The 27,530-nt window shown below is 36.7% G+C and overlaps 4 protein-coding genes, 1 long non-coding RNA gene and 1 other non-coding gene across 10 annotated transcripts; 3 read left to right on the top strand and 3 right to left on the bottom strand.

The window, feature by feature from the left end:
- The first annotated feature begins 444 nt into the window (after positions 1-444).
- LOC111794880 (TPR repeat-containing thioredoxin TTL2-like) lies at positions 445-6,953 on the top strand. Its single transcript, XM_023677058.1, has 11 exons — positions 445-2,462; positions 2,583-2,822; positions 2,896-3,025; positions 3,770-3,922; positions 4,140-4,381; positions 4,518-4,587; positions 4,737-4,943; positions 5,093-5,325; positions 5,476-5,554; positions 5,630-5,767; positions 6,037-6,953. Exons 1-11 carry the CDS (start codon positions 940-942, stop codon positions 6,259-6,261), a joined length of 3,240 nt encoding a protein of 1,079 aa, XP_023532826.1. The 5' UTR covers positions 445-939; the 3' UTR covers positions 6,262-6,953.
- LOC111794884 lies at positions 4,852-5,630 on the bottom strand. Its single transcript, XR_002815143.1, has 3 exons — positions 5,462-5,630; positions 5,233-5,323; positions 4,852-4,982 (listed from the first exon to the last, which is right to left on the bottom strand). It is a non-coding gene; the product is annotated as an uncharacterized LOC111794884 (long non-coding RNA).
- Positions 6,466-10,662, bottom strand: LOC111794882. 5 transcript variants are annotated; one of them, XM_023677063.1, is made up of 8 exons: positions 10,429-10,662; positions 10,086-10,202; positions 9,062-9,144; positions 8,823-8,941; positions 8,482-8,571; positions 8,020-8,115; positions 7,653-7,770; positions 6,466-6,821 (listed from the first exon to the last, which is right to left on the bottom strand). In XM_023677063.1, exons 1-5 carry the CDS (start codon positions 10,580-10,582, stop codon positions 8,496-8,498), a joined length of 549 nt encoding a protein of 182 aa, XP_023532831.1. In that variant the 5' UTR covers positions 10,583-10,662; the 3' UTR covers positions 6,466-6,821; positions 7,653-7,770; positions 8,020-8,115; positions 8,482-8,495. The 5 variants fall into 5 exon arrangements, with proteins under 5 accessions (XP_023532831.1, XP_023532829.1, XP_023532828.1 ...); XM_023677061.1 differs by having other exon boundaries at positions 7,653-7,749; XM_023677060.1 differs by having other exon boundaries at positions 7,653-7,746.
- A 714-nt stretch (positions 10,663-11,376) lies between these two features.
- LOC111796282 lies at positions 11,377-11,512 on the top strand. Its single transcript, XR_002815327.1, has one exon. It is a non-coding gene; the product is annotated as a small nucleolar RNA Z247 (small nucleolar RNA).
- Positions 11,513-19,614: 8,102 nt separating this feature from the next.
- LOC111794881 (hexokinase-3-like) lies at positions 19,615-23,977 on the top strand. Its single transcript, XM_023677059.1, has 9 exons — positions 19,615-20,210; positions 21,033-21,183; positions 21,281-21,460; positions 21,760-21,834; positions 22,326-22,481; positions 22,579-22,677; positions 22,758-22,885; positions 23,148-23,229; positions 23,354-23,977. The coding sequence occupies exons 1-9, from the start codon at positions 19,939-19,941 to the stop codon at positions 23,708-23,710; spliced, it is 1,500 nt and encodes a 499-aa protein (XP_023532827.1). The 5' UTR covers positions 19,615-19,938; the 3' UTR covers positions 23,711-23,977.
- Positions 23,978-25,368: 1,391 nt separating this feature from the next.
- Positions 25,369-26,919, bottom strand: LOC111795636 (ubiquitin-conjugating enzyme E2 20-like). The gene is made up of 6 exons (XM_023678174.1): positions 26,643-26,919; positions 26,226-26,253; positions 25,893-26,120; positions 25,750-25,813; positions 25,587-25,646; positions 25,369-25,495 (listed from the first exon to the last, which is right to left on the bottom strand). The coding sequence occupies exons 1-6, from the start codon at positions 26,756-26,758 to the stop codon at positions 25,443-25,445; spliced, it is 549 nt and encodes a 182-aa protein (XP_023533942.1). The 5' UTR covers positions 26,759-26,919; the 3' UTR covers positions 25,369-25,442.
- Between the last annotated feature and the right edge of the window lie 611 nt (positions 26,920-27,530).

The following is a 27,530-nucleotide window of genomic DNA, read 5'->3' as shown; positions in this document are numbered from 1 at the left end:
CTCAATTATTTTATTTTGTTAACAAATTCTTTAAATTTTAATTTTTTAATAATTTAAAGATTTTTTTTTTTTTAAATAAAAGACATTTTAAAAATAAAATATTGATCATCTTCATCTAAAAATAAAAATAAATATTTATTTATTTTTTTGAATTTAAGAATATTTTTTATTTTAAAATTTAAAGTATTTTTATTAAGTAAGTAAATTAAAAAATTAATGGGGGATTAAATAGCAGCCAAACATATTTACCAAATGACAACATATTTACCAAATGACAATATAATATGGTCACCTGGGTTCATAGATTAATCAATTTGATGAAACGTGTCTCTTTCCAGTAGGATATAATTAGATTGTGACATTTGGGTGGAAGTGGGTCATATGATTTTTGTTCTATATAAATATTCGAAGCTCAGATGTTAGTACGATCCTATCCTCGCAACCGTCCTCTATGGGAAGAACAAAATGTAATCCAAATTAAATTAGTTTAGTTATAACCTATGGTCAAAAAGAAACGTAAAAATAATGTAATCCAAACTTAATTATAATAACCTATGGTGACTCCCCAAACATGGAAAGCGAAATAAATGAAGGGATTGGAGCTGCAACACAACACATGATATTGAAAGCGCCCTTACGAAGATCAAAAGCAGAGCCAAGGAAGGCAACCAGCTTCATTATCAGCGTCGCACCTGTGATTGATTGTTGAAAAAACCTTTGTTTCGCTCTCTTCCNTTTTTTTTTTTTTTTTTTTTTTTTTTTTTTTTTTTTTTTTTTTTTTTTTTTTTTGCCTTCCAACTCAAGGAAATAACTCCGTCCACAAAACATACTGTTGCCCACTTTCCATTTCAATCCCATACTCGCTCTGAATCCGCCATGATCGTTGTTTCTGCATTGAGAGGAAACTGGCGTTCTTGAGCCTTTAAATCCCCAGACGACATGAATTCATCAAGCTTCCATGATAATGCTCCTGGGTCATCGAATTCTTATGATGGGTATTCCAATATCAGTTTTGTTACGGAACCGATTTCTCGATCGAAGTCTGGTATTACGAGGGCGAGAATGACGAAGGTGAGGAGGCAAACGAGTTGCCTGGATTTGAGGTCTGCGGCGGTCCCGGAAACGCTTCGGCCGTTCACCGGGAATTCATTTCCGGCGGCATTTTCGGGTCAGGATTCTATCTTTAGTAAATCTGAGTCGGGTGTCATTGGGAATCAGCCATTTGTATTTGGAGAAAATAGGAGCACAACCTCAGAGAGGGAAGTTTTGGATGGAATGAAGAAATTGAATGTCGATGAAGCCATTGAATCAAAGCTTCCGGATTACTTGAGGAAGCTGAACATTGAAGAAGGGCAAGGTAATTCTTCACGAATTCATAAAACTAGAAATGAAGGGGCTAAATCTGGTTTGTGGGACAGTAAAGTTGGTAATTCTATAGTTTCAGAACTCCCCAGCAAGATGCAGCATTTGAACATTGAAGATATTGTAGAACTTAAGACACCAGATGTAAAAACAAAAACATTTTCTGCTGGAATCAGTGAAAATTTTCAATTCAGTGCACAGAGCGATCCAATTAGAGAATTCAAGCCAAAGGGTAGGAGTGAAAGATATAATTCTACCATGTTTCGGTTGCGCGTTGATCAGGAGACTCAGGAGAGACACAAGGCATCTGAATTCTATTCACCAATGGATGTTTCGCCATATCACGAAACACTGTCTCGTGGTCGAGTTTCTCGTGAAAATTCTCTGGCATCCAATGAATCGCTTAATCTCGACAACAACTCCGGTGTATTTGATGAATCAATACCTGAGGTCTTAAATGATGTTATAGATGAAGATCTGGTTAATGCTACAGAAAGCTTAAATATACGTGAACCTGGTTGTTCTGCAACTGAAGTGGAAGAATGTGAAGGCTCTCTTTACCATTCTAATATAAACCATGGCGCTCAAGGTCCTCTAGAAGAATCTGTTTCAGGGGTGGATACTGAAAGCTACAAATCTGCAAATGAAGAGTTGGATATGAGTGGTGATCTAGCTGCTATTTCAGAAGAAACAGAAGCCAATTCGAGCGTGAAATTCGAGAGGCAGGATAGCGATGGCAGGAATCAATTTAGTTTTGCTTCAAATTCAGAGGATGGATCAAGATCAAACTTTACATTTGCTGCCTCTTCTGCTGCTCGAGGTCAATTATCTGCATCCAAACGCCAATACAATAAGAAAAGTTGGGGAAAAGTTGGTCAAGATTCTTTTATTTCCCCAACAATTGCTGTTGAAGTTTCATTGCCATCCTCTTCTGGGCAATTTGTTACATTTTCTGGGAATCCTTCACCAATATCATCTCAAATGAGTCAGAAAGGAGTTGATTCTTGGATGAACAAAGGCCAGGAGACGAAGCAAGAGTCGGTTTCTACGATAGCAGCAACCGTTGCTGCCCAGGAGGCTTGTGAAAAGTGGAGACTGAGGTTAGGCTTTTGATACTTGTGATTTCTTCTTGCCTTTATACTTTATTGTCTCAAGATATCCTTTATACTTTATTGTCAGCTTCAAGATTCTTTCTCTTTTGTTTGCATAACATGTTACAGAGGCAACCAGGCATATGCAAGTGGTGATTTATCCAAGGCTGAGGACCATTACACTCGAGGAGTGAATTGTATATCAAAAGATGAGTCATCTAGAAGCTGTCTCAGGGCTTTGATGCTTTGTTATAGCAATCGTGCAGCAACAAGAATGTCTCTTGGAAGATTGCGAGACGCAATCAGTGACTGTACAATGGCTGCTGCTATAGATCCCAGCTTTTATAAAGTGTACCTTAGAGCTGCAAAGTAAGGGCTCGCTGAAGTAGATTTTGAAAATTATGTTCATAACATATCACTGAAGTACTATCTTATAAATTAGCTGTTACCTTGGCCTTGGGGAAATTGACGATGCGGTACAATTCTTCAAGAAGTGCCTGCAACCTGGGAATGATATCTATGTGGACCGGAAAATTGTAGTGGAAGCCTCGGATGGTTTGCAAAATGCTCAGGTAACAGATTTTCTTTCTAAGATGTGATAACTTTTAGTTTTTTGTTCCTTTTGACATGCGTACTATCATCTTTCATGGAAGTTCAATTTATGCAACAAAGTAATGGATAATCTAAAAGCGTAAGCTGATGGGTTGTAGGAATTCAATCTTATAACAATACTTTAATACTCTTCACTTGTAAGCTTGAAAATTTACACAAGACTTAGCTAGTGGTTATCAATATTTATTAGAGATGAAACAACATTATAGGGTTCAAACAAAGGGCCTTAAACTCTGATGTTATGTTTAGTCGTCAATCAACTAAAAAGCTTAAGCTTTTGGGTTCGTTGTACCAGTGCTCCGAAGGGGGTGGATTGGGGGTCCCACATCGATTGGAGAAGGGAACAAATGCTAGCGAGGATGTTGGGCCCCGAAGGAGGGTGGATTGTGAGATCCCACATCGGATGGAAAGAGAACGAAACATTCTTTATAAAGGTGTGGAAACCTCTCCTTAACAGATGCGTTTTAAAAACCTTGAAGGGAAGCTCGAAAGAGAAAGCCCAAAGAGGACAATATCTGCTAGCGATGGGCTTGGGTCGTTACAATTACTAAACCTCCATAGTTTTTCAACCTTTTTGTTTCCTATGATAGTGACCAAAATTGTCAAGGAAGGTATATATGGTTTTTTGCTTTGTTGATCTTTCACTTCTAATAGGCGTGATGTAATCTATGTGACCAGTTCTTACTGTTTCTACTGACTTGCAGAAAGCGTCTGAATGCATGAAACGTTTAGCTGAACTTCAGCTAAGAAGCACATCCAGTGATATGCAGAATGTTTTGGATTTAATTTCAGAGGCCTTGGCAATAAGCTCATGCTCTGAAAAATTACTTGAAATGAAAGCAGAGGCTCTTTTCATGGTTTGTTGCACTTCTCTAGTGTTATTGTCGTTTTTCTGTATTTTTTTCCCTCTATTTTCTCCCTTCCTCTTTGAATTGTTTTGGGAGATCATATGAGATTTTACTGCAAGTAAACTAACTTTCATTTTCATGCATTAAACTAACTTTCATTTTCATGCATCATAACTCAATGGATTCTGGGTTTTTATCACTTGCTTTTCTTAAAAAAAATCTGCAGCTTCGAAGATATGAGGAGGTGATTCAGTTTTGTGAGCATACCGTAGATTCTGCTGAAAAGAATTCTCCTTCAGAAGATATTGTCAGTCAGACCTCAAATCTGGATTCTTCTGAAATCTCAAAGAAGTTGTACTTTAGGATTTGGCGATGCCGCTTGACTCTCAAGTGCTACTTCCTTCTGGGAAAACTTGAGGAGGGTCTGGCTTCTTTAATGCAAGAGGAGGAAGTGCCTACAGTGATTGGGTAATTTATTATGCTTCCTAATATTTTTGAAGAAGAAACAAGTATTTCACTGATAAAGAAGTAAATTGCAAAGAAAATAAACTAGAAAGGAAAAAGAATGTTTTCACTTTTCCAGTTTGACAATTTTAAGTTCCAGGAATGGAGGAAAGCTTTTAGAATCATCAATACCATTGGCCATTACCATGAGGGAGCTCGTACGTCACAAGGTATCATAAGTCGACTGCCTTCGAGGCTCCTCCATCCTATCAGCCATAACTTGATCATATCCAGATATCGTTTTCTAATGCCTTAATATCTTTTACTCTCATATTTGCACTACATCCCCATACCTTTTTTTCTCCTTAAATGAGTGCAGGATGCTGGGAATGAAGCATTTCAGGCAGGAAGGTATTCAGAAGCCATTGAACACTATACAGCTGCTCTGGCGTGCAATGTCGAGTCACGTCCTTTCTCAGCTTTTTGTTTCTACAGTCGGGCTGCTGCATACAAAGCTCAGGGCCAAGTTATTGATGCTATTGCTGATTGTAGTCTTGCCATAGCCCTTGATGAAGAATTTTTCAAGGTAAGCTTTCTCTTTGTTGTGTTTATACTGGGCACCGAGCTGTCAACATAAATATCCCTCAATTCTTCTTGGTTTCTCAAAGAAAAATTAGAGTACCATTATAGATGAACACTAACATGTATGTTCTGATAGAGCTTTTATATTCACAGGCAATTTCTAGACGGGCCACTTTGTATGAAATGATTAGAGACTATGGTCAAGCAGCTAATGATCTCCAGAAGTTTATATTGCTTTTTTCTAAGGAATTAGAGAAGACCTATCAGTATGGAAATTCCGATAGATCAAGTACCAATGCAAATGATTTGAGACAAGCTCGTCTCCGGCTTGCAGAAGTTGAAGAAGAGTCAAGAAAGGAAATTCCATTGGACATGTACCTTATTCTGTAAGTATCACCCATCATTTAACGAATATTCAGATAATAAAAGGAAACAAAGACATCCCTCTTTCCCCTTCCAGTAGGATGGGAATTTTGAGAAAGGTCCTTTAATTTTAGGTTATGAGAATCACTGGTTATTTACCTTTTTGATGGCAGGGGAGTTGATCCATCTGCATCTTCAGCTGAAATTAAGAAGGCATACAGGAAAGCTGCTCTCAGATACCATCCAGACAAGGTTTAATTTAGTGTACTTTGAAGATATGCTTATTTGTGTCTGTGCTTTCTTAATATGGGTTGTTCGTTCGTTTAGGCTGGTCAGTCCTTGGCTAGAGCAGACAACGGAGATAACGTGCTATGGAAGGATATAGCCGGAGGAGTCCCCATGGATGCTGATAAACTTTTTAAAATGATTGGAGAGGCATATAATGTACTCTCAGATCCTATTAAGGTACCCAAAAGGGAGTTCTTCCCCAACTTTTTTATAGAAATTTCAAGAGAAAGGTTTCTTCATTGTTGACCATTATTTTCATTCTCTTTTCTGCCTCAAGTGCAATATGTCCATGCATTGTTTAGATCTAGAAGTACCCCCACCGCAGGCAGCCTCCAGTGGCAACTCTAGTTTTACACGAGTCGCTCTTGCATATCGTGTTAGGCTATGTTATCAAGCTCAATACATTTTACCAGATGATTGTAGCCTAAACTGATCTGTTTTTACAGCGCTCCCGATATGATGCAGAAGAAGAGATGAGGACTGCCCAAAAGAAACGCAATGCAAGCAGCACCCCTAGATCACATACAGATGTTCATCAAAGTCATCAGTTCGAAAGAAATAGTGTTAGGCCTCAGTGGCAAGATCTATGGAGATCTTATGGTTCTCGCGGATCAGAATTTACTCGATCAACCAGCGGATCAGAATTTACTCGATCAACCAGGTATCCATAAGAACTATGCGAACACATCAGGATATAATTCAGGCTTTCAAATGGCTAGGGTGCACCAAGTAATTGATCATTCTATCAAGAAATCCAGCTGCAGTTTGTCCCCTCAGGGTGAGACAGCCAAAAGTTGACAATTGGCTCATGGGAATTCCTGATGGCTAAATCTTGAAAAGGAGGTGGAGGCATGATCCTTAACGCAACAACCTTGATGCCACAAAGGAAGTAAAATGTAGGTGTTCCACAGAGGAAGTTTGAAGTTGTTCACAGTGCCATGTACAGACAGAGAAGAGATGAGTAAACAGGTGTGTCACAACATCTAATGGCTGGCTGAGTCTCTGACAGGATGCTAACACAAGAATAAGGATAACTACTACAGTTTAGAGCTTCAACAATCTGGTAATTACCATTTTCTGCATAACATTTTCGTGTGTTCGATGTACCCTCTTCTTTTTACGTTTATGTCGAATTTGATCTGTGGCTGACGAAGTACTATTCCAGATCTTCATGCTGATGACTATATGTGGTCTGATTTTGTTCTCTTCGTTTTTTAAAGAATGGTGTATTCTGAAAAAGAAACGAAGAAAAAGAGAACATTAGATTGACTGTGAACACCTTTGACATGAGTAGTTCATGTTGTAAATGATATTTTGGAATGAAATTTCATGAATGCCACTTCAGAAATTGTTGTGTTTGATAGATTTAAGCTTGGTTGGGAACATACATTATCAAGATAATTTTGGCTTTTGAAACTAAATTTAGACTTTCGCTCGTTGTTGAAGGTTTTCGATCTTGTATTATTAGTGTTTGTAGTGTTCTACTTGATTCTTGATTCACAGGATCTGGGTGATTAGCACAATCTTTTTGATTGATGGCGTCATTTTATTTTCTCCATCTAGAAAGTGCTTTTAAATAATTGGTTTTAGGTCAAATAAGAACGAGGGATGATGATCAAAGGTAAGACAATATAACGAATGATGAGTTCTTAGTGGACATCATCTTTCTACCTCACAAACAGAAGAATGAACTGAAATTCTATCTATTGTTTCTCAAAGTTGAGCCAATTTTACATTATGGGTTTTTTAGAGATGAAACTTTTAATTTAGGAGTTAATTGGGTGGAAAGCTATGATATTCTTGATTTTTCAAAATAAAAAAGAAAATCTCTACACTCGAGAGTGAACTTTCAAAGAACATTATCCAGAAAAAAGAATTGTTTTGAAAACTGTGATTGGAAATTTGTTCTTCTTCACAAACATCTTGAAAAATGCCATTCCTCTCACCATAACTTTCCAAAAATTTCAGATACTATAGTGTGAGTACAATGAAGTAGTCATTGTTTTCTTTAAATAAATGTCAGATACTTTCTAGAAACAAAGAAGAAATTGGAGATTCATACCTGTTTTCATTGTTGAAAGCAATTCTCTAAAATCATGTTTGTGCCCAGAGAAATCACATTCTTACATAAACTACACGACTTTCCTTCTCGTCACCTGCTATCCATGAAGTAGCCTCATCTAATCAGAATTAAACCAAAAACAGAAAAAGAAAAAGAGGCATTCTTCATAAATCAACTACTTCCAACACCTGATAAATCAGAAATCAAATTATCAAATGGTTGATAAAGCTATGTCTTCTTTCACCAGAAATTTGTGTGTATAAATATAAGAAATTTGATTCTCACCCTCATGGATACACGCTCTCCAGCAAAATCATCAAGTGCTGGAATATTACATAGACAAACAAGTTTCAGTTTTGACACTAACCTTTATTATAGGCGACCACCTTCTCTCCCAGCAGCAAGAAACTAGTAGCTAATATAGATGGACCAGTACCACCATTGCCTGCAGTGCAGGTAGAATCTGAGATAATAATTCACGCTTAGTTGCTGAAGAAAGCGCACCATATCAATTTTTATAATTAGTTGTACTAACGACCTCAAAGTTTTCTAGTTTAACTGAAGGTTATGCTGAATATAAAACATGACGGCATTAAAAATCAAAATCTTTTGACCCTGATTTCTTCCATTTTCATATAAAATCGTGAAATACAGAGGTTCCTCGAAGGAAATACAAAGGTTATTAAAGAATGCACCAAATGAGCCCGAAGATTGTAAATTGTTAATTCTCTGTTGGCATGGGGAGTTTGTCTACCTTCTTTCGTACAAATACAGTATTGAATTATAAGTGATGGGGAAAAGTATGCTTCATCAGTTGAGGTTTACTCACTAGTTGCATGATTATCAGGGACTTCTCTTTAGCCTATCGGGATCACCCCTGCTTTCATCTCTCCAGCACGTACTAGCTCTGCCACCATTACTGGCTCGGTGAAACAGAAAAGATTGTCAGTTAGACGAAGCATTGACTTGAATCTGTTGCTTTTATTGCCCATGAAAACTAAACTTCAACTTCAACCTACCACTCGCCCATTAGCTTACACAATATCTTTCCTATACTTTGTGCAAGGAAAATGAATTGGTTGAATATTGCGTTCAATCTAATAGATTTAGCAGCACCACATAATAAGAACTATCCACATAAGAAAAGTGCACGATTAGTACATTATGTACCATTGCTCACTCCAGGATAAATGCAGTTGTAATAGCTGGAATATTTGCCTCCATAGCTTTATTCTTGAAAGCTTTTGCATTCTGTGAATAGTTTGTATCATCACAAACACCAACGTAGGCTGTATGCAGATAGACAAAGAACGTCGTCAATATATGATCATAAAAGCAAGATTTTTAATGCGGTGCACTTCTCTAGATATTTATAAAAGCAAGCAATATATGATCATAAAAGCTCTTTCCTGGATATTTATGGAAGCTTCAAGTACGGTGCACTTCTCTGTCTGTTGGAATGACCCAGCAGTATGAACTACAGGATCCACATCTGTAGTAACATCTAAAGATTTCAGTTAAGCACCCCTGGTGGCAATATGTTAAAGATTTGAATGCCCTTAGTTTAGGATGCAAGATTTTCACGTGTTTTGTTCCAGATAGACATATTTCATAAATCAAAAGGGGCAAATTTATGTATAATACTTTCATTTTAAATTGTTTGACCACAAAAATCAGTTACTTACAAAATAATTCCATGGTAAGAAAATAAAAAATAACTAAGGGGGGGTGAGGAATTGATCCCTACATGTAATTTCACTAATCTTATTATAAATAAACCATGATATTACATTAAATTACATCTGCATTTTACACCAAGGTCAAAAGCTCATCAGAACCACCAAAGTTCTGGTCGCTTGACAGTCTTTGGAGTCAACAAAAAAAAAGGTCGTGAAATTAACCATACACGACATCTAGAGACAATACCATGTTATTTGTCAGAGACTCAGAGCTAAAACTTTAAAAAAGAGTAATAACGGTGTGTAGTTTAAACAATAAAAAAGAAAGGCGTCAACAGGTGCAGGAGACTCCATGTGTGTTGGAACTTCCATAAATAGGCAACGCAAATTACAGAGAATTTTTAATAATAATGAAAGCAAAGAAAGGAAAAGGATACCGCTATTCAAAGTTTGAGATAAAGAGAAAATTCCTTGAACAGCGATCTCTTGCATTTCACACAACTCTTTTCGTAGCCTCGAAGGTAAAACTTTATGCATGAAATTATTTCCTCGTGGGTACAACTTTATGTTTCAGAATATTAAACTATTGGATTGGAATTTGACCGCTAAGTTTTAAATTTAAAACTCCATTTGAAGGAGGAAAAGTTCACAGTATGTCTAGGAGCTTCATATTTCACTCACGAAATGGAAATTGGAGAAGAAATAATTAAAGACGACTGTTGAAATCATAAACTAATTAGAAGAATCAGTATACCTCTCAAAGCAGCCTCCAATGATTTTACATTCTCAGCATCGACTTCAACAAATCGAGAGTTTCTCCCAACTCTCGCAACCATTACAGCACCTTTTTCCGTTTCACAGCACGCCGCACCTTATATCATTATGCATCACAATTTAGAAAAGGCTCGAAATCCACTGATTAACAATCGGTAAACAACAGTTTAGTTTCATAATGAAAAAGGATCTAAACGAGAGAACACGCCGGATAAACCAACTTTAAGGAATAACTTAGAGATACAGAAAGGAATAGAATCGAAATAAATCAAACCTACCTACAAGTGAAACTCACCGAATTAAAACAAACACAGAAGAATCACCTGTTGCGACCGCCAATGACGATCTGAAGGTCGTGACAGAACTTGAAGACAGCAATGGCAATGGAGATTCCGACCCGACCGGTGCCTCCGAGTACCAAAACCCTAGAATTGCAATCATTCTGAGGCAGTTGAACCAGAAGTTCAGTATCGGCATTGATCATAGCTATCGGAGAAAAGCTTTTCAAAGCTCCCGCCATTGTTTGCCGCTCTTCTCCGCACCGGCAAGTTCCCTGTAATAACTGTTAGAATTGGTCAATCCATTAGAATAGCTTGAAGTTAGTCATGCCATAAAGATAGGCTTACTTCGTTAGTTTCCTATGAAATCGGATCTATTAGTTAATCTTTTGCCAATATAAATAGAATATGTCCTCAATAGTGTGAGGCACAGTTTTGCATAAACTTGATATGGTATCAGAGCCGAAATAAGATCCACGAGATCCATAGCCTCTGCTGTTAGACATGTCAATCCCAAACAACACAATGTCTTCTCCGTCGATCAGTCAGGTGATTAGTGTTAAGCTTACACAAGAAAATTATCTACTGTGGTCTACCCAAATCCTTCCCTACTTGCGTAGCCAAAACCTTGTTGGTTTTGTGGATGGATCCATGCCTGCACCAAGCCAGACGATCGCCGTTGAACCAAGTGAAGAAACAGGGAATCGCAAAATTATCATCAACCCTGAGTTCACAGTCTGGTACCCCCAGGACCAGCTGGTACTCAGCCTCATCAACTCATCAGTCACTGAGGAGGTTCTCAGCACGATGGTTGGAATCACCACTGCACGAGAAGCCTGGATTACGCTGGAGCGACAATTTGCTTCCACATCTCGAGCAAGAGCAATGCAGATCCGTATGGAACTCTCTACTATCCAGAAAAAGGACATGACAATTGCTGACTACTTTCGTAAAGTAAAACATCTTGGTGATACACTTGCTGCCATTGGCAAGCGAATAGAGGATGAAGAACTCATCGCCTACATGCTGCAAGGACTTGGTCCAGATTATGATCCTCTAGTCACAAGCATTACAACCAGAACAGATGTATACACTGTCAGCGACGTGTATGCTCACATGCTGAGCTATGAGATGCGGCACTTGCGTAAGGGTACATTTGAGCAACTTTCATCTGCTAACAATGTCAATAGGATATCCATTCGTGGAGGTGCCAATGGAGGTCGAGGTAGTCGCGGTCGTAGTCGTCAGTTAAATAGTGGTCATGGACAATCAAGGCGTACTGTGAACAATCCTGGACGTCAACCATCAAAGACACAAAGCAGCTCAGGCATTGTCTGTCAGATTTGTGGTAAGCCCAATCACGATGCTTTGCAATGCTGGCACAGATTTGATCAGGCATATCAAGCCGAAAATAATCTCAAACAAGCAGCTTTGGCAACAAGTGGATACACTAGTGACACAAACTGGTATGTTGACACTGGAGCCACAGATCATATCACCAATGACCTAGAGAGGCTTACCACCAGAGAACGCTACACTGGCACCGACCAAATTCAGGTTGCAAATGGCGCAGGTTTGTCTATCTCTCATATTGGGAATTCATTAATTTCTGGTTCATCTCTTGTTCTGAAACATATCCTATATGTTCCTAAAATCAATAAGCACCTAATTTCAGTACAAAGACTAGCATCTGATAATAATGCTGTTGTAGAATTTCACCCAAACTATTTTTTGGTTAAGGACCGAGTCACGAAGAAACTCCTGCTCCACGGTAGATGTAAGAATGGCCTATACGTTCTACCGCATAATTTCAGTCAAGCCTTGCTGACAGCCAAACTTTCGAAAGAACAATGGCACAGAAGGCTAGGGCACCCTGCATCTCCAATTACCATTAGAATTCTACAAGATAATAATTTAGCTATAGATACTAATATTCCCTCTTCCTCAATTTGTAATGCTTGTCAATTAGGGAAAGCACATCAATTGCCATTTGGTTCTTCTCAGCATGTATCTACAGCACCCCTTCAATTAATTCACACTGATGTATGGGGTCCATCCATTGCGTCAGTAAATAATTCCAAATATTATGTTTCCTTTGTTGATGATTTTAGTCGTTATGTTTGGATTTACTTTCTGAGATGCAAATCTGATGTTGAGTCTGTGTTCCTTCAATTTCAAAAACATGTTGAAACTATGCTAAATACCAAAATTCGCTCCGTCCAATCAGATTGGGGGGGTGAATACCATCGGTTACACAATTATTTCAAATCCACAGGCATTGAACATCATATCTCCTGTCCTCACACACACCAGCAGAATGGGTTAGTCGAAAGAAAACACAGACACATTGTAGAAACTGGCCTTGCTTTACTCGCTCAAGCCAACATGCCTCTATCCTACTGGGATGAAGCTTTCAACACAGCTTGCTTTCTTATAAATAGAATGCCCAGCCGAACCATACAACAAGACACACCACTTCATAAATTGTTTGGTAAAAGTCCAGACTACTCCATGCTTAGGGTGTTTGGCTGTGCTTGCTGGCCTAATTTAAGGCCTTACAACAACAAGAAACTGAGTTTCAGAACTACTAGATGTATATTCTTGGGTTATAGTTCTTCTCATAAGGGATATAAATGCTTAAATAGAAGTACAGGACGTATTTACATCTCTAGAGACGTGGTTTTCGATGAAAATATTTTTCCTTTTGAAGAATCTAAGCCACCAAACAAAACCACAAATCCACATCATCCTGTTCTACTTCCAGCCTTAGCCAAACTTGCTAGTTTTTACACTGAAAATGCTCTTACAGATATTGAACCAGTTGTTAGTAATTCCCATATGAATGATGGTCAAACTGATAATATTGCTAGTGACAACTTGTCTGGTGTCAGCTTATCTTCTGCAGATAATACAAGAAGTTCAGAGGAAATTGCAGAATATGAAGCTGAGAGCAGTTCGATCAATGCTCAAAACCAAACTCATGAACATGTGTCTGATCAACCAACTGAAGCAGCTAGTCAACATCCAATGCGAACAAGGTTGAGAAATAACATTGTACAAGCTAAACAATTCACTGATGGAACTATCAGATATTCAGAAACCTCAAGAAAATTCGCAAGCGCTGTAACTATCACAACTCCGATCATAGAGACTGCTACTGAACCTCGAAACCTGCAGGAAGCCATGCAACATCCAAGATGGAGAGGAGCAATGAATGATGAGCTCTCAGCGCTAAAACGAAATGCCACTTGGGATCTAGTTCCACCCAAACCTGGAATAAATCTCATTGATAGTAAATGGGTGTATAAAGTGAAAAGAAAAGCAGATGGGTCAGTTGAAAGATTAAAAGCAAGATTAGTTGCCAAAGGATTCAAGCAAAGATTTGGTGTTGATTACACTGATACTTTTAGCCCTGTGATCAAACCGTCAACAATCAGGGTCATTCTTTCGCTAGCAGTAACCAAGGGCTGGAATATGAGACAAGTTGATATCCAAAATGCATTTTTGCATGGAATTCTGAAAGAGGAAGTGTACATGCGACAACCACCAGGATTTCAAGACTCAGCCAAACCAAAGAATTACATATGCAAGCTCAAGAAAGCCCTTTATGGCCTGAAACAAGCCCCAAAAGCTTGGCATTCAAGGTTGACTGGAAAACTTATTGAGTTAGGCTTCAAGGCTTCAGTAGCTGATTCATCTCTTTTTATTCTCAAAAACAGAGAGATAACTATCTATATGCTCATCTATGTTGATGATATAATTATTGTGAGCTCCTCTGATCAAGCAACCGAAAGGTTGATTCAGAAATTGAAAATAGATTTTGCAGTAAAAGATTTGGGTGGTCTTGAGTATTTTCTGGGTATTGAAGTCAAGAAAACACGAGATGGTATCATACTGTCACAGAGACGATATGCCTTAGATTTGTTGAAAAGAGTAAACATGGAAAAATGCAAACCTATGTCTACACCAATGGGTTCTGCTGAAAAATTATTCAGAGAACAAGGAATACCCTTATCAGCTGAAGAACAATTCAAATACAGAAGTACAGTGGGAGCACTACAATATTTGACAATGACTAGGCCTGATTTGGCATTTGCTGTCAATAAAGTGTGTCAATATCTTCATACACCTACTGATGCTCATTGGGGTGCTGTGAAGAGAATTCTTCGTTATGTTAAAGGCACACTAGCATTAGGAGTGAAAATTCAGAAATCAACCATGATGTTGTCGGGGTTTTCTGATGCTGATTGGGCTGGTTGTCCCGATGATCGACGTTCAACTAGCGGCTTTGCTGTATTTCTTGGAGCAAATCTAATCTCATGGAGTTCCAGAAAACAGGCTACAGTGTCAAGATCAAGCACCGAAGCAGAATACAAGGCCATTGCGAATCTTACTGCAGAAATGATTTGGATCAAGTCATTACTGAAGGAACTGGGCGTGTATCAATCAAAGGCTCCTCGCCTCTGGTGTGACAACCTCGGAGCTACATATTTAACTTCAAATCCAGTATTTCATGCTAGAACGAAACATATTGAAGTTGATTTTCATTTTGTTCGAGAACAAGTAGCACGTAAAGCAATGGAAGTTCGGTTCATTTCATCAAGTGATCAAGTAGCTGATATCCTGACAAAACCACTGTCTAAAACTCCTTTTACTACACATTGTAACAATCTCAACATGTACAAGACTTGTTGGGATTGAAGGGGACTGTTAGAATTGGTCAATCCATTAGAATAGCTTGAAGTTAGTCATGCCATAAAGATAGGCTTACTTCGTTAGTTTCCTATGAAATCGGATCTATTAGTTAATCTTTTGCCAATATAAATAGAATATGTCCTCAATAGTGTGAGGCACAGTTTTGCATAAACTTGATAATAACAAGTCCTCTTCAATCCCATTATCAGTTTATCATCCTGCTGACGTGGCATCGCCACTTCCTACAAACGAAGTCAACAAAATTAATAAATATTTAATTTATTTTGAATTTATTTAAATTAATAAATATTCAAAATGTTTTCCCAACGTACATTTCTCCAATTATTTCTTCCATTTCCAATAATTTTAACAATATATATATATATGAATATGCATCCATTTATTTTCCTCCGAGGCTGTTACCCAGCAAAGATGACCGTGGTCCCCCATCCACGGTGGACATATTTGGCGGTGTTGATATGGACACGTAAGATAGGCTGGATGGTCACATCTGGCTTGATGACATTGTTGAGCATTTTCACCGTCACCCACCTGTTACCTTAACAGTCCCTTATTATCAAAACATTAGTTTGAATAATTAAAACCATATAAAACAAAAGAAAATACAATAGTAAATAATTGTAAATAGAACAAAATAATTCATTATATTAAGTTCTCAACAAAAANAAAAAAAAAAAAAAAAAAAAAAAGAAAAAGTGACCTATTTTATATTTAATACATTTATGAAAAAACAAATTTTATATCTAATATAATTCTAAAATTTTAATTTCAGTTTTAAATATTTTTTAGTAAAATATAAATTACATTTATAAGTTTATATACCAAATATTAGGGCTACCTAAGTTCAACAATAATAATAAATATTTAAAACAAAATTCATCCTATNATTAATTAATTTGAAAAATGAAAAAAGAAAAAAAGAAAAAGAAAAATGATTGGGTGTTGAAAGGAATGGAGATAGTGAAATAAATAAAGAAATAAATGAATAAAAAGGTGAATTAGGTAAGATTCACCTTCTATGTTTCTGTGGGTCCATGTTGACTGTCCAAATGTGACGTAATTATAAATTTTAATTATAGCTCTTTCCTTAAATAATAAATATAATTTCCTTTCCCTAAAATAAACAAAAATAAAAATAAAAAAACTCGCAAACAATTAAAAAAGTAAGCTCTTATTTAAACTTTAAAGTTTTAATTATAATGATTTTTCATATTTTTGAAAATATTTAAATTCTTATTCAAATTATTAAAAAAAATAATAATAATAAACTTAGGTTATTTATTAATTTTATTTTCTCTCGAATTAAACATGTAAATAATGTATTAAAATCAGTAATTAATTAATTAATTAATTAACTAATTAAATAAATAAAGGTCAAAGATGCGAGTTGTGACAACGGAAATTAGTCACCGCCATAAATATGCTTATGAAAGAGACGTAAAAGCAAAGAAAAGCAGCCACAAACATCTCTCTCTCTCTCTTTTGACCAAAAGTTTTGGCACTTTCATTGGTCGGAAATATCCCTTTTTAAGTCAAGATTTAACATTAAATTAAACTAAACAACTCCTAATCTCCTTTTCATGGTTGAAATTTAGCTGTTTAATTTACTAACTGTCGAAGTTAATTAATGGGTTTATTTAAATCACTTTTTAATCTATATTATAAAGTATTAAGAGGATATTTTGCGGTGATAATTAGTTAGAATATATCTCACATATTTAGGGAGTTGTTAGTATAGATTTGATTAACCGTATATTTTATTTATTTACCAGATTTAGTTAGATATATATTTTTTCTATTTTTAGGTATTAGTTGATAGTTTGTATCCTATTTAAACGTGGTAAACATGAATGAAGATCATACTTTCGATCCCAATTCTATTTCTATTTCTCATTCTTAACATAAAGCAACCTAATTAATTTAATAATAATTTTATATATAAAAATATAATATTAAATAATTTAATAATAATTTTATATACTAAATTCAAAATTCAAAATAAAAATGTTTTTGAAACATCGAATAAAAACTGTTTTTCTATCAACATATTAAATCATGGTTTTAGTTGGTGACAGTCGGCTCCATCGAAACCAACTAAACCAAAAGCCTACCGTACGATCCTTCATTATTGAATCTGGACGGCTGGGATTTATTTGCCAACTCAATGCTTTCGCGTTCCCTCACCAACTTCGAGACACATTTTTGTCTCATTTTTCGTGATTTAGCTCCTTAAGTGCGAATCAAGGGCACCCCTTCATTTTATATCGTAGATTAATTACACCAATTAGGTCCATCTAATACCAAAATTAAGTAAATAATGTAAGCTTTATTTTTTAAAAAAATATTTATCAACTAACGTTTGCGATATCCGTTATTGACGGAAGAGGGGAATAAAAATTTATCTCTAATAGACGCGTTTTAAAATCGTAATGTCAATGATGATACGTAATGAGCCAAAACAGACAATATCTATTAGCATGTGATTTGAGTTGTTACAAATTGTATCAAATTTAGTCATCTATGAGACACTAGTGGACAAAGGCTAGACATCAAACATATTTTAAAAATCGTGAAACTGGTGACGATATGTAATGGGTTATAGCGGATAGTATCTGCTAGCGATAAATTTGAGCTGTTACAAATTTTATCAGAGTTAGGAACTAGCCCGATGTGTTGCAACTGATGTCAGAGGTAGATACTGTGCAGTGTAATAACGAAGAGGTTGGGTCATTGTCCTCTAGACGAGTTTTAAAACTGTGAGATTGACAACGATACGTAACAGACAAAAATAGATAATATTTCTTTTTAGTTTTCATAAGTAGCGTTATCAATTAAATCTAATTATTTTATTTTTAAAATTCTCGATATAAAAAATTAAACTTATAAGCGTAAAAGTAACTCGTTAATTTTTTAAAAATAAATTTAAAATCAAAAGCAAAAAATTTGAAACACAAAAAGAAGTTGGTAGTTGAAAACTTTAGCCAAAGAATTGAATGTGATTTTTTAAGAAACGTGAAAAATATGCCAAAGAATTAAACAAGATCATTCCTAACCTTCACTTTTGAAAAATGGGGTAAATAAAAAAAAAGAAGGGGTAATAATTCGCATATTAGATAAAAAGTAAAAAGTAAAAATAAAAGAATTAAGAGAATTTTAATACAAAATTTAAAATTAAATTTAAACATGCAACGGTTGGGGTAAAGGGAATGCCATGCCAACTCATCATTTAGAGTAAATTAAAAAGGGGGAGAGTGAGGGTTAAAAAAGTCAATTAATTTTATTGAAAGACTAAAAAAACAGTTGGTAAAATAGGTGGGAGTGCAAGACAGCAGAGCCAGGCACGTAAATTACAACAACGTGCATTATTATTATTATTATTATTATTATTATTTTGTCAGAAGTGAAATGGTAAATTTATTTTATTTATTTATTTTTGTTTTAATTTTTGGAATTGGGAAGAAACTATTATAAATTATTTACGAGATTTTAATTTTAAAATTTAAAATTATAGAAATTTAATTTAGAATTTAATTTTTTTTATAGAAATCTTGGCGTTGGAAAAGGCAAGGGTAGAGCGCAGTACAGAATTAGTTGCTTTTTCTGCCACACACAGCTGGTCATTAGCGTGAAACAGCTGGCAGTACGGCGTCGTATCCTCCAAATACGCAGCTACCGTCGCCGTTCCTCCCTTCTTCCATTTTCCTCCCCTTAACTTTCTCTATTTCTATTTTCCTCCCCAGCTGGTTATTAGCGTGAAACAGTTGGCAGTACGGCGTCGCATCCTCCAAATAAGCAGCTACCGTCTCCGCTTTCCCTTTTTTGATTTTCCTCCCCTTAACTTTCTTTATTTATATTTCCCTCCCCCAGCAACTTTCCCTTTCTTTCCCCATCCTGCCCCTCCGCATCTCCACATTTTCCCCTTTTTTTCTTTATTAAGTCAATTTGTTTGGACCTTTGACATTTAAAAAATTCTCAATTATAATTCCATTATTATTATTATTATTATTATATGGGTAGAGAGAGAATCAGTGCCATCAATTTGCTTCCATGGCTATCCTCTTCGGTCTATATTATTATTATTTTTATTATTATTACTGCACCTGATTTTATAGGCCACAACCCACTAAAGGAAAAAAAAAACTTTAATTTTTTATTTTTTCAATTTTTTTAAAATAAAAAAAAATTAAATAAAGGGCGGTGACTTTTAAGAAAAAAAAGAAGGGGCAGAATGGTAATTATATAATAAATCAGGGGCACTTGGTGGAAATGGCTGGGGACAAAGATTATAAGGGGGAAAATGGAAAAGTCGGCAAATATAAATAAAACAAGAACTTTTTTTTTTTTTTTTAAAAAAAAAAAAAGAAAAAAAGAAAAAGAAAGGGCACGGTGAAAAATCGCCGCGGAATTTTGTTGCAATAGAATTTAGTAATTTCCAGATATTTTAGGGGTACAATGGTCATTTTGATCACTCTATAAGTATTTGACCATCCACTTTCCTATGCTTCTTCTGCTAGCAATTTGCGAAGTCTCCCTCGCAAACCCATCCTCTCGCGTCTGGTTCGGTTGTCGGAGTGTTGTTGAACCTCCTTCTCCGTTTTTCTTGGTGGCGACCGGTTTGTGAGGTTGGATTCGAAGATGCTGGAGAGGCCTTTGGTGGCGCCGGTGTATGGGAAGTGGTGAGATGTGGTTTTAACGACGTTATTGCGGCGAGGATTTTACGGGAGGGGGAGTGAATCGAATGCGGAGTGCATGTTCCGACGGTGTTGCTTTGTTGGAATGAGTTGTAGGAGAGGAGATTGCGGTGGAGTTTTTGGACGGAGTGAGTGATCGTGGAGGGACATGGGGAGAGTAGTAGTGGGAGTGGCTGTGAGTGTTGCAGTGGTGGCGTGTATAGTGGCCGCCGGGGTGGTTGGTCGGAGAGTGCAGAACAGAGGGAAATGGAGGAGAGTGGTTAGGGTTTTAAAAGAGCTGGAGGAGGATTGTGAGACTTCTGTCGGGAGGCTGAAGCAGGTGGTCGACGCCATGGCTGTGGAGATGCACGCTGGTTTGGCCTCGGAAGGAGGTTCCAAACTCAAAATGCTCCTCACCTTCGTTGATAATCTTCCTGACGGGTAATCTTCTATTTCCATGGGGTTTTATCGCTTATTATTGATCAGCGAGGCCAGTCTGCGGTTGCCTTGAGAATATTAGTGTTAAGGAGTAGTTAAGCCTCTTAGTTTTTTGTTCATCTGTGATGATTTGTTGCTCGATTCTATGCGATAAATATGGTCAAGTTTTCACTAATTTCATTTCCTCAATTGTTTCGCACTTGCGATATCCTTGTGGCTGCGGCCTTTTTCGGTCGCTTCTCAATTTCAGTGTCAAATATTCAGCAGCATTGGCTTCTCTTTATTTTCTTCTATAACAACCTTTTCGTCTAGTGTCTCCTTTCAATTTGTTTGATGATAAAATAAGGATTTGAATATAGAATGGCTTTCAGGATATATCTCTCTCTCTTTCGGTTTGCATCAGTGTCTATCTTTGAATTGTTGAACTTCACCGAAATTGGTTCGTCTTTATTCTGTTATTTCGCACCCTATGTGTGATATTTCGTTTCTGTTTAATCGTTTTTACGACGCTTGCTCGATCTTCCTCTTGTTAGGTATCACTTAACCATTTGTTTGTCAAATCATTTTCTCATCTACTTTTAATCACTCGATAAATCAATCAAATTTGCGTTGAAGTAAGAATCACTGCTTTGCAAAATGGTCATAACACTATTATTGAGCTACAGTTTTCTATTTTGGCTGTAGTATAACAATATTACCCTTGGTCTATGTGTTTGTTTTTTTCTCGGTATATGACTTAAAGTTGAAGCTGTAGACTGTAGTGTTCATGAAATGGGTGTTTTGGATGATTATATATTTTTACATTGATTATACTCTTCCTGTTAGGAAGGAGATTGGGACCCACTATGCCCTTCATCTAGGGGGTACAAATTTCAGGGTCTTGAGTGTTCAATTGGAAGGTAATAGATCGTCAATTCTTGAGCATGATGTGGAGCGGCTTCCAATTCCCCAGCATTTAATGACCAGCACAGGCAATGTAACTATCTTTTTCCTTGATATTGTACTAATGTCTAGTTTGTTTAAGTTTCTATTGTGTCCACATAATATCATTAAAACCAAATTNTTTTTTGCAGGATCTCTTTGATTTTATTGCTTCATCGTTGAAGGAATTTATTGATAAAGGAAATGATTCTGAGGTTCTTCTAGGTGGGAGAAGGGACCTTGGTTTTACGTTCTCTTTTCCCACAAAACAAACTTCCATTTCATCTGGCGTGTTAATTAAGTGGACGAAAGGATTTTCCATTGAAGACATGGTTAGTTGGATGGTGTCTCTGTAGATTTAGGCTTTGGAAAGAGTGAGAGAGTGAAAATTCATTCTTGTATAAATTCTCCTGTGCTGTTGCCATAGTGTAGGCAGGGTGGGGTATTAGTTCTATTGTTTGTGCCATTCATGACTAAGCATGCTTTGCATTTTCTCTTAGGATTCTTACATCAATCCACGGAATCTGGTGCTTGTTTTGAGTATTGACTTTATATTAAATTATCAATCAAATTATACGTTCCTTGAAAACAAGTTTAATTCTGCAAGGTGCTAAACTTCTTTATTGGTCAGGTTGGGAGAGATGTTACGGAGTGCTTGCAACAAGCATTGAACAGAAAGGGTCTCAACATAAGAGTCACAGCACTTGTAAGTTTTCATTTCCTCTCATTGTGATCAAAGAAATTGTAGTTGGAAAGGTGATTTATGGAACTAGAATTGTTTTCAGCTTTTAGTTCCTGAGATATTTATAGCTTGGTCCTCATGGCTTAAGTTTCTAGTTTTTCATTTATACCAAAGCCTCTTATCAAAAAAAATTTATACCAAAGCCTGTACTATCTTTTTCTCTCCATCCCATGCACCATATCTAATAGGAACACAGAGAATACAATATGCAATTAATTTCAAAAAGTAAGAGGAGCTTTACAAATTTGTTGGTAGGAGACTGGGAATTGTTATAATAGTTTATATTCCGGAGTCAATAGATGATCTCTTTTCTTAAAGACATGCATGCCAAACATAAAGGCTTGGTAAGCCATAGACTTGTAATTTATGTGACTACTTTTCATACTTGGATTGGAAGTTGGTGCTAAATGTTGCATTACTCGGAGGTCATGAGTCCATATATATCTTTGAAGCAGATAAATGACACTGTGGGGACATTAGCTCTTGGACATTATCAGGATGCTGACACTGTTGCTGCAGTGATAATTGGAACTGGCACCAATGCCTGTTATTTGGAGCGTACAGATGCTATTATCAAGTGTCAAGGACTTCATACAACCTCTGGGTTCATGGTAGGAGCCAGCCTGTCTTTAAATCTTCTTTTAAATTTTATGTGGATACTATTTCAAAGTAAATGTGATTGTCTGAAGTTCTTATTTTCTTGGTCAGGTTATTAACATGGAGTGGGGAAATTTTTGGTCCTCTCATTTACCTAGAACTTCCTATGATATTGATTTGGATTTTGACAGCCCCAATCCAAATGATCAGGTACTACTTAGTTTTCCCTTTTTCTAGCACTAATTTGTCATATGGAAACTAATTTGTACTTTTGCGTGAGTCTTGAGCAGGGTTTTGAAAAGATGATATCGGGAATGTACCTGGGTGACATTGTGAGAAGAGTGATTCTTCAAATGTCGAGAGAATCCGATATTTTTGGGTCAGGTTCATCCAGGTTATCCATGGCATTTGTGTTGACGTATGTTCCTTTCTCTCGTGCCTATTGAAAATGAATTTGACTTTGGACATTCTTTGTGGAAAATAATAGATAGGTAATTTTAAATTGCATGTGAATCATATCATGTAATGCACAATTATGGTTGCAAGCACTGTTCTGAACAACTAGGGTTGCATGTGAATCGTATCTCATTTACCTACAACAACTATGAATTTGACAGTGTTCTGAACTTTTGTTTCTGATTTAATTTGGAACTAGTAAGTGATTGCTTTTATGTGTTCAGAACACCTCTAATGGCTGAGATGCACGAAGACGAGTCTCCTGACTTGAGAGAAGTAGCAAGGATCTTGAGGGACACCTTGGGGGTATAGAGGATCTTTAAAATTATGCTATTACTATCCGTTATCATTCCTTTCCCNCCCCCCCCTTCAATTTGACCCAAAATTCAGACAAGTAACACTTCCTCTCTCTGTGTATCCGCTTTTCCAGATTCTTGAAGTCCCTTTAAAAGCTCGAAAACTTGTAGTAAGAATATGCAACACAGTGACGCGCCGAGCTGCCCGGTTGGTAGCTGCTGGCATTCTGGGTATCCTAAAGAAGATGGGGCGGGATGGAACAGGAGGAATTGCAGGAGTAAGAAGTAGAAGTGCTGTGAATATGAAAAGAACGGTGGTGGCAGTCGATGGGGGATTATATACTAATTACACGATGTTCAGAGAGTACTTGCTTGAAGCTTTGACTGAGATTCTGGGAGAAGATAATGCCAAACATGTAATTCTCAGGGTAACTGAAGATGGATCCGGCATTGGAGCAGCTCTTCTTGCTGCATCACATTCATCCAATTGATTTGCCATATATATGAATATATATAGCTGATATATATATATTATATATACATATAGAGATCCTGTAAAGTTAGAGAAATTCATTTCTTCAGAATGTGATGTCTCTCTGTATTAAAAAAAAAAAAAAAGAGGAAAAGAAATGGCTTTGTATTATTTGATACTGGAATTGTCAATATCTTGTTCTTTGCATTTATTTGTAAGCTAATTGTCAACTCCCAAGGCTGGCTTTTGTAATTGAATGCGTTGGTATACTGGATTTCACCATTTATGATGCTGGGCTTTGACCATTTTTTTTTTTTTTTTGGTTCTTTCTACTATTTGTTGCATCAGCAGAGCCCTACGTTGGGTGAGATGGGAATGTTTTTTCATGGTTGTCAAAGACGTGGGTCTGGCCATTGTCCTAATATTTGGACCTTGTCAAATGTTCCATGGCATGTTCCTTTTTCATTGCTCATTCTTTTAAACTTGAGGAGGCTGCTAGCAAGAACCATGAACTCTTCCCGCAATAAGTGATAGTTATGGCACATCGCGGGCATTCGCCAGATACTCCTTAACCAAGGTTTGGTGTTTGTTCAACTTTTCGCAAGAGGTTGGTAGAATGACTAAAAGCAATAGGATGTTCTAACAGGTCTCTTCTTTCTCAATCGATTGTTTGTTGAGGTGAATCGATTGTTTGTTGAGGTGGGTCGTGCTTTTGTTCTTGGTCGGAATCTCATTTTCTGAAGCACTAAGAAGCCATTGAGCGACAGCCCTTCCACTTGGCATTGTTGAATCACTGAGGCCGACTTTTGTCCCCGGTCAACAGGTGGATCTTGCCGTACACTCAAGAATTATGCAAAAACACTTACATGTACTAAACTGGAAGATCCAAGTTATCTCTCTAGTCCTTGCAATACCTCACCCTAAATAGACTCGGGAAAAGGGNAAAAAAAAAAAAAAAAAAAAAAAAAAAAAAAAACATAATTTGTTGGGATAGAATGATTCGAGTTATGAAGATGATTTCCCACTAGGAATCTATCCCAAACAACAAACGAAGCTATAAAGGAGTGCCCTGGCTCTTGAGCACTAGGAGGAAAATTTATAAGTCGTACACATGCCTCCTACACCCACACAAGATATACCGTCTCACCACACCACGAGCTACACATAGAGAACCAAACCAATAAGAATAAGCAATAGAAGCTTCATTACAACCGCAACACTCCAAGTGGAGACAGGCCCCTAAATTCCCGAACCTCCCCCCATCTCAAGGCAAGCAAACCTTCAACCACGCAACCTAAGCTCTCCTGAAGAACTCATGAACAAGGCAAGAGAAGGACGACAAACACACTGGGTCCAATACAGAAGAACCATCTTCTCACTTTGAGCATTGACCTGGTTCAAAAGAGTGCCTACAATCCTAAATAAAATATTAAATCGTAGCTATGAATTAATTAGTATTAACACGATAGGATTAGTCAATTTAAATACTTCTTGATATGTAAAAAAATTTCAACAATCTTCTGCATTAATCAAGCATTTGGACAGAAACTAATCAACAAGAATTTGAATTGTAGGCTGATAGAACACTGAAATGAGAACACTAATAGGCTCATGACTTGAAATTTCCACTTATAACAGGAGAGACACCATATAACATCTATTACNAAAAAAAAAAAAAAAAAAAAAAAAAAAAAAAAAAAAAAAAAAAAAAAAAAAAAAAAAAAAAAAATCATTTGGGAAACTAAAACAATCTAAGCTGCTGCTGTTGGAGGCTTGTACAATTTCTCCACCATTTTCCTATAATCTACAGAAAACACAGAAAACATGAGTGAGCCAACTTTCACATGAACTCAGAGAGAGAAGGAAAAAAAACTAGTGTTACAATGGAAACCCACCTTCTTGATTGCTCCACAATTGGGCTGCTTGGGTGTTTAAAGGTGAGCTTGTGTTTGGTTCTGCAAGTAAATGGCGGCAAAGGGTCATTCGCAAAATCCATTTTCCATTCCCAAAATTAGAAGCATTCAGATTGAAATAAAACCATCAAGTCAGGAAGTATACCTCCAAGCAGACTCTGGATGGATAGAAGTATTGTTCTCACATCATAGGCTGATGACCATTTATCCTGCAGAAAATTAAACATTACTCACTTCTGGATAGAAGTTACGGTTTCAATGTCGAAGACTTGGCTATAGCTCAATTACCTGAAGTATGTCCAAGCAAATATTGCCATAAATGTCGACATTTGGGTGAAAGCAGCCAGTCTCGAACTTCACCTTTGGTGGCTTAAAAGGGTAATCGTTAGGGAACGAAAAGGATAGTCTATACTCTGTTCCCTCAAACACTGTGTCTTTGCTTCCGGTTATTGTCCCTTTCCAGCAGAATATGTTGTCCTCCTCCGGAAAGGCTGAAATCCCAGAGTCTCCGCTCATCTGCAATTTCAAAACCATGAGTTTATTCATCTATCAGCAAATACTTCAACTTAACAGTCGGAAGATAACACATGACACAGAACAATCCTTCAATTCAAGTCTTACCATTAGAGCCATTAACTCAGACTGCAACCTGTTGTCAGAGAAAACACAACAAAAATTGAAGGAAGATCGTTAGTTATATATGTTCTTCACTAATTTCTTGATATAAAACACGCAAGAACGAGGTATATCGTTCAACATAGATCCATGTGGCTATGGTGCAAAAGTTAGGGAGAGAACCTTAGAGGACACTCAAATTACCCTTAAATCCCTAAAAAGATCATTGCGAAAGACCACAGAACAGTCCTCAAAATCAGTTCAAACTAAATCCGGAACCCTAGAACACTCTCATCCAGCGTAAAGTTCAATAATGGCCGAATATCACAAAACAGCGGAGGCGATTGCACACGCACAGAACCGCGATCGATCCGTAGTCTCGTACGTATCAAATCAAATACGACAGATCGGAAATATATATACCTTTTGAGAACGGACTGAGAGTCCGCGGTTTTGGCCGGCGGTAAGGATTGCTTGGCTGGAGAAACAACAGGGTTAGCCGGCGTCGTGTTATCAGTGTATCGGTTAATGGCCGCCATTCTCTCTGATCCAAATTACAGAAGACACGAGTAATTCGCGAATAATCCAAGGAATTTCTCCACCAACGAAGTATCGATTAGACGTTGGAAGGGAGAGAAGGGAGACTGTAGGGCTTAAATCGAAGGAGAGAGACGAAGAATTAGGGCTCTGATTTTAAGGGTAAATATTCAAAAAATTTAGTGAACGTTGTGGAGAAGGCGAAGATTTCAATTAGTTCGCTTTTGAATTTCCAACGGCTATTTCAACCACAATTTTCCTTTTCCTTTTTTTTTTTTTTTTTCCTTCTTAAATGAATAAACAATGATAAATAAATATTAAAGTTATATAATTTGGTCCTGTAAATTAAAAAAATATATTATTTAGTCTCTATTTTAAATTTTAGATTTAATTTCTTCCTTTGTATTAAATCTTATTTTTATATAAATTAAATCTTCAAAAATATATTGATCCGATCAAATTTAAATGATTATTAACCTGTCAATCGAATATCTCAAGTCAATAACACTATGGTTAATCAGTAATTTTAAAATACAATAATGAAACACCATAATAATTCACGAGTTATTGCTTGAATTATTGAAGCTCATTAGTGATATACCGATGGATTTAATGCGTTATGATTGAAGTTTATCCACTTATAGACTTCAATCGTAATGCATATAAATATCGACGATGGAAGTGATATATTACAATATATTAAAGAAACGTATCGAGTCATGGATAAACAATTTGAGATCTAACGAGCAAACATGTATATTCAAGTATGCACCT

The sequence above is a fragment of the Cucurbita pepo genome, chromosome LG05 (genome assembly GCF_002806865.2).
Source record: "Cucurbita pepo subsp. pepo cultivar mu-cu-16 chromosome LG05, ASM280686v2, whole genome shotgun sequence".
NCBI lineage: Eukaryota > Viridiplantae > Streptophyta > Magnoliopsida > Cucurbitales > Cucurbitaceae > Cucurbita > Cucurbita pepo.
The sequence above is the reverse complement of the archived record's forward strand: the minus strand, read 5'-3'. Positions and strand labels throughout refer to the sequence as shown.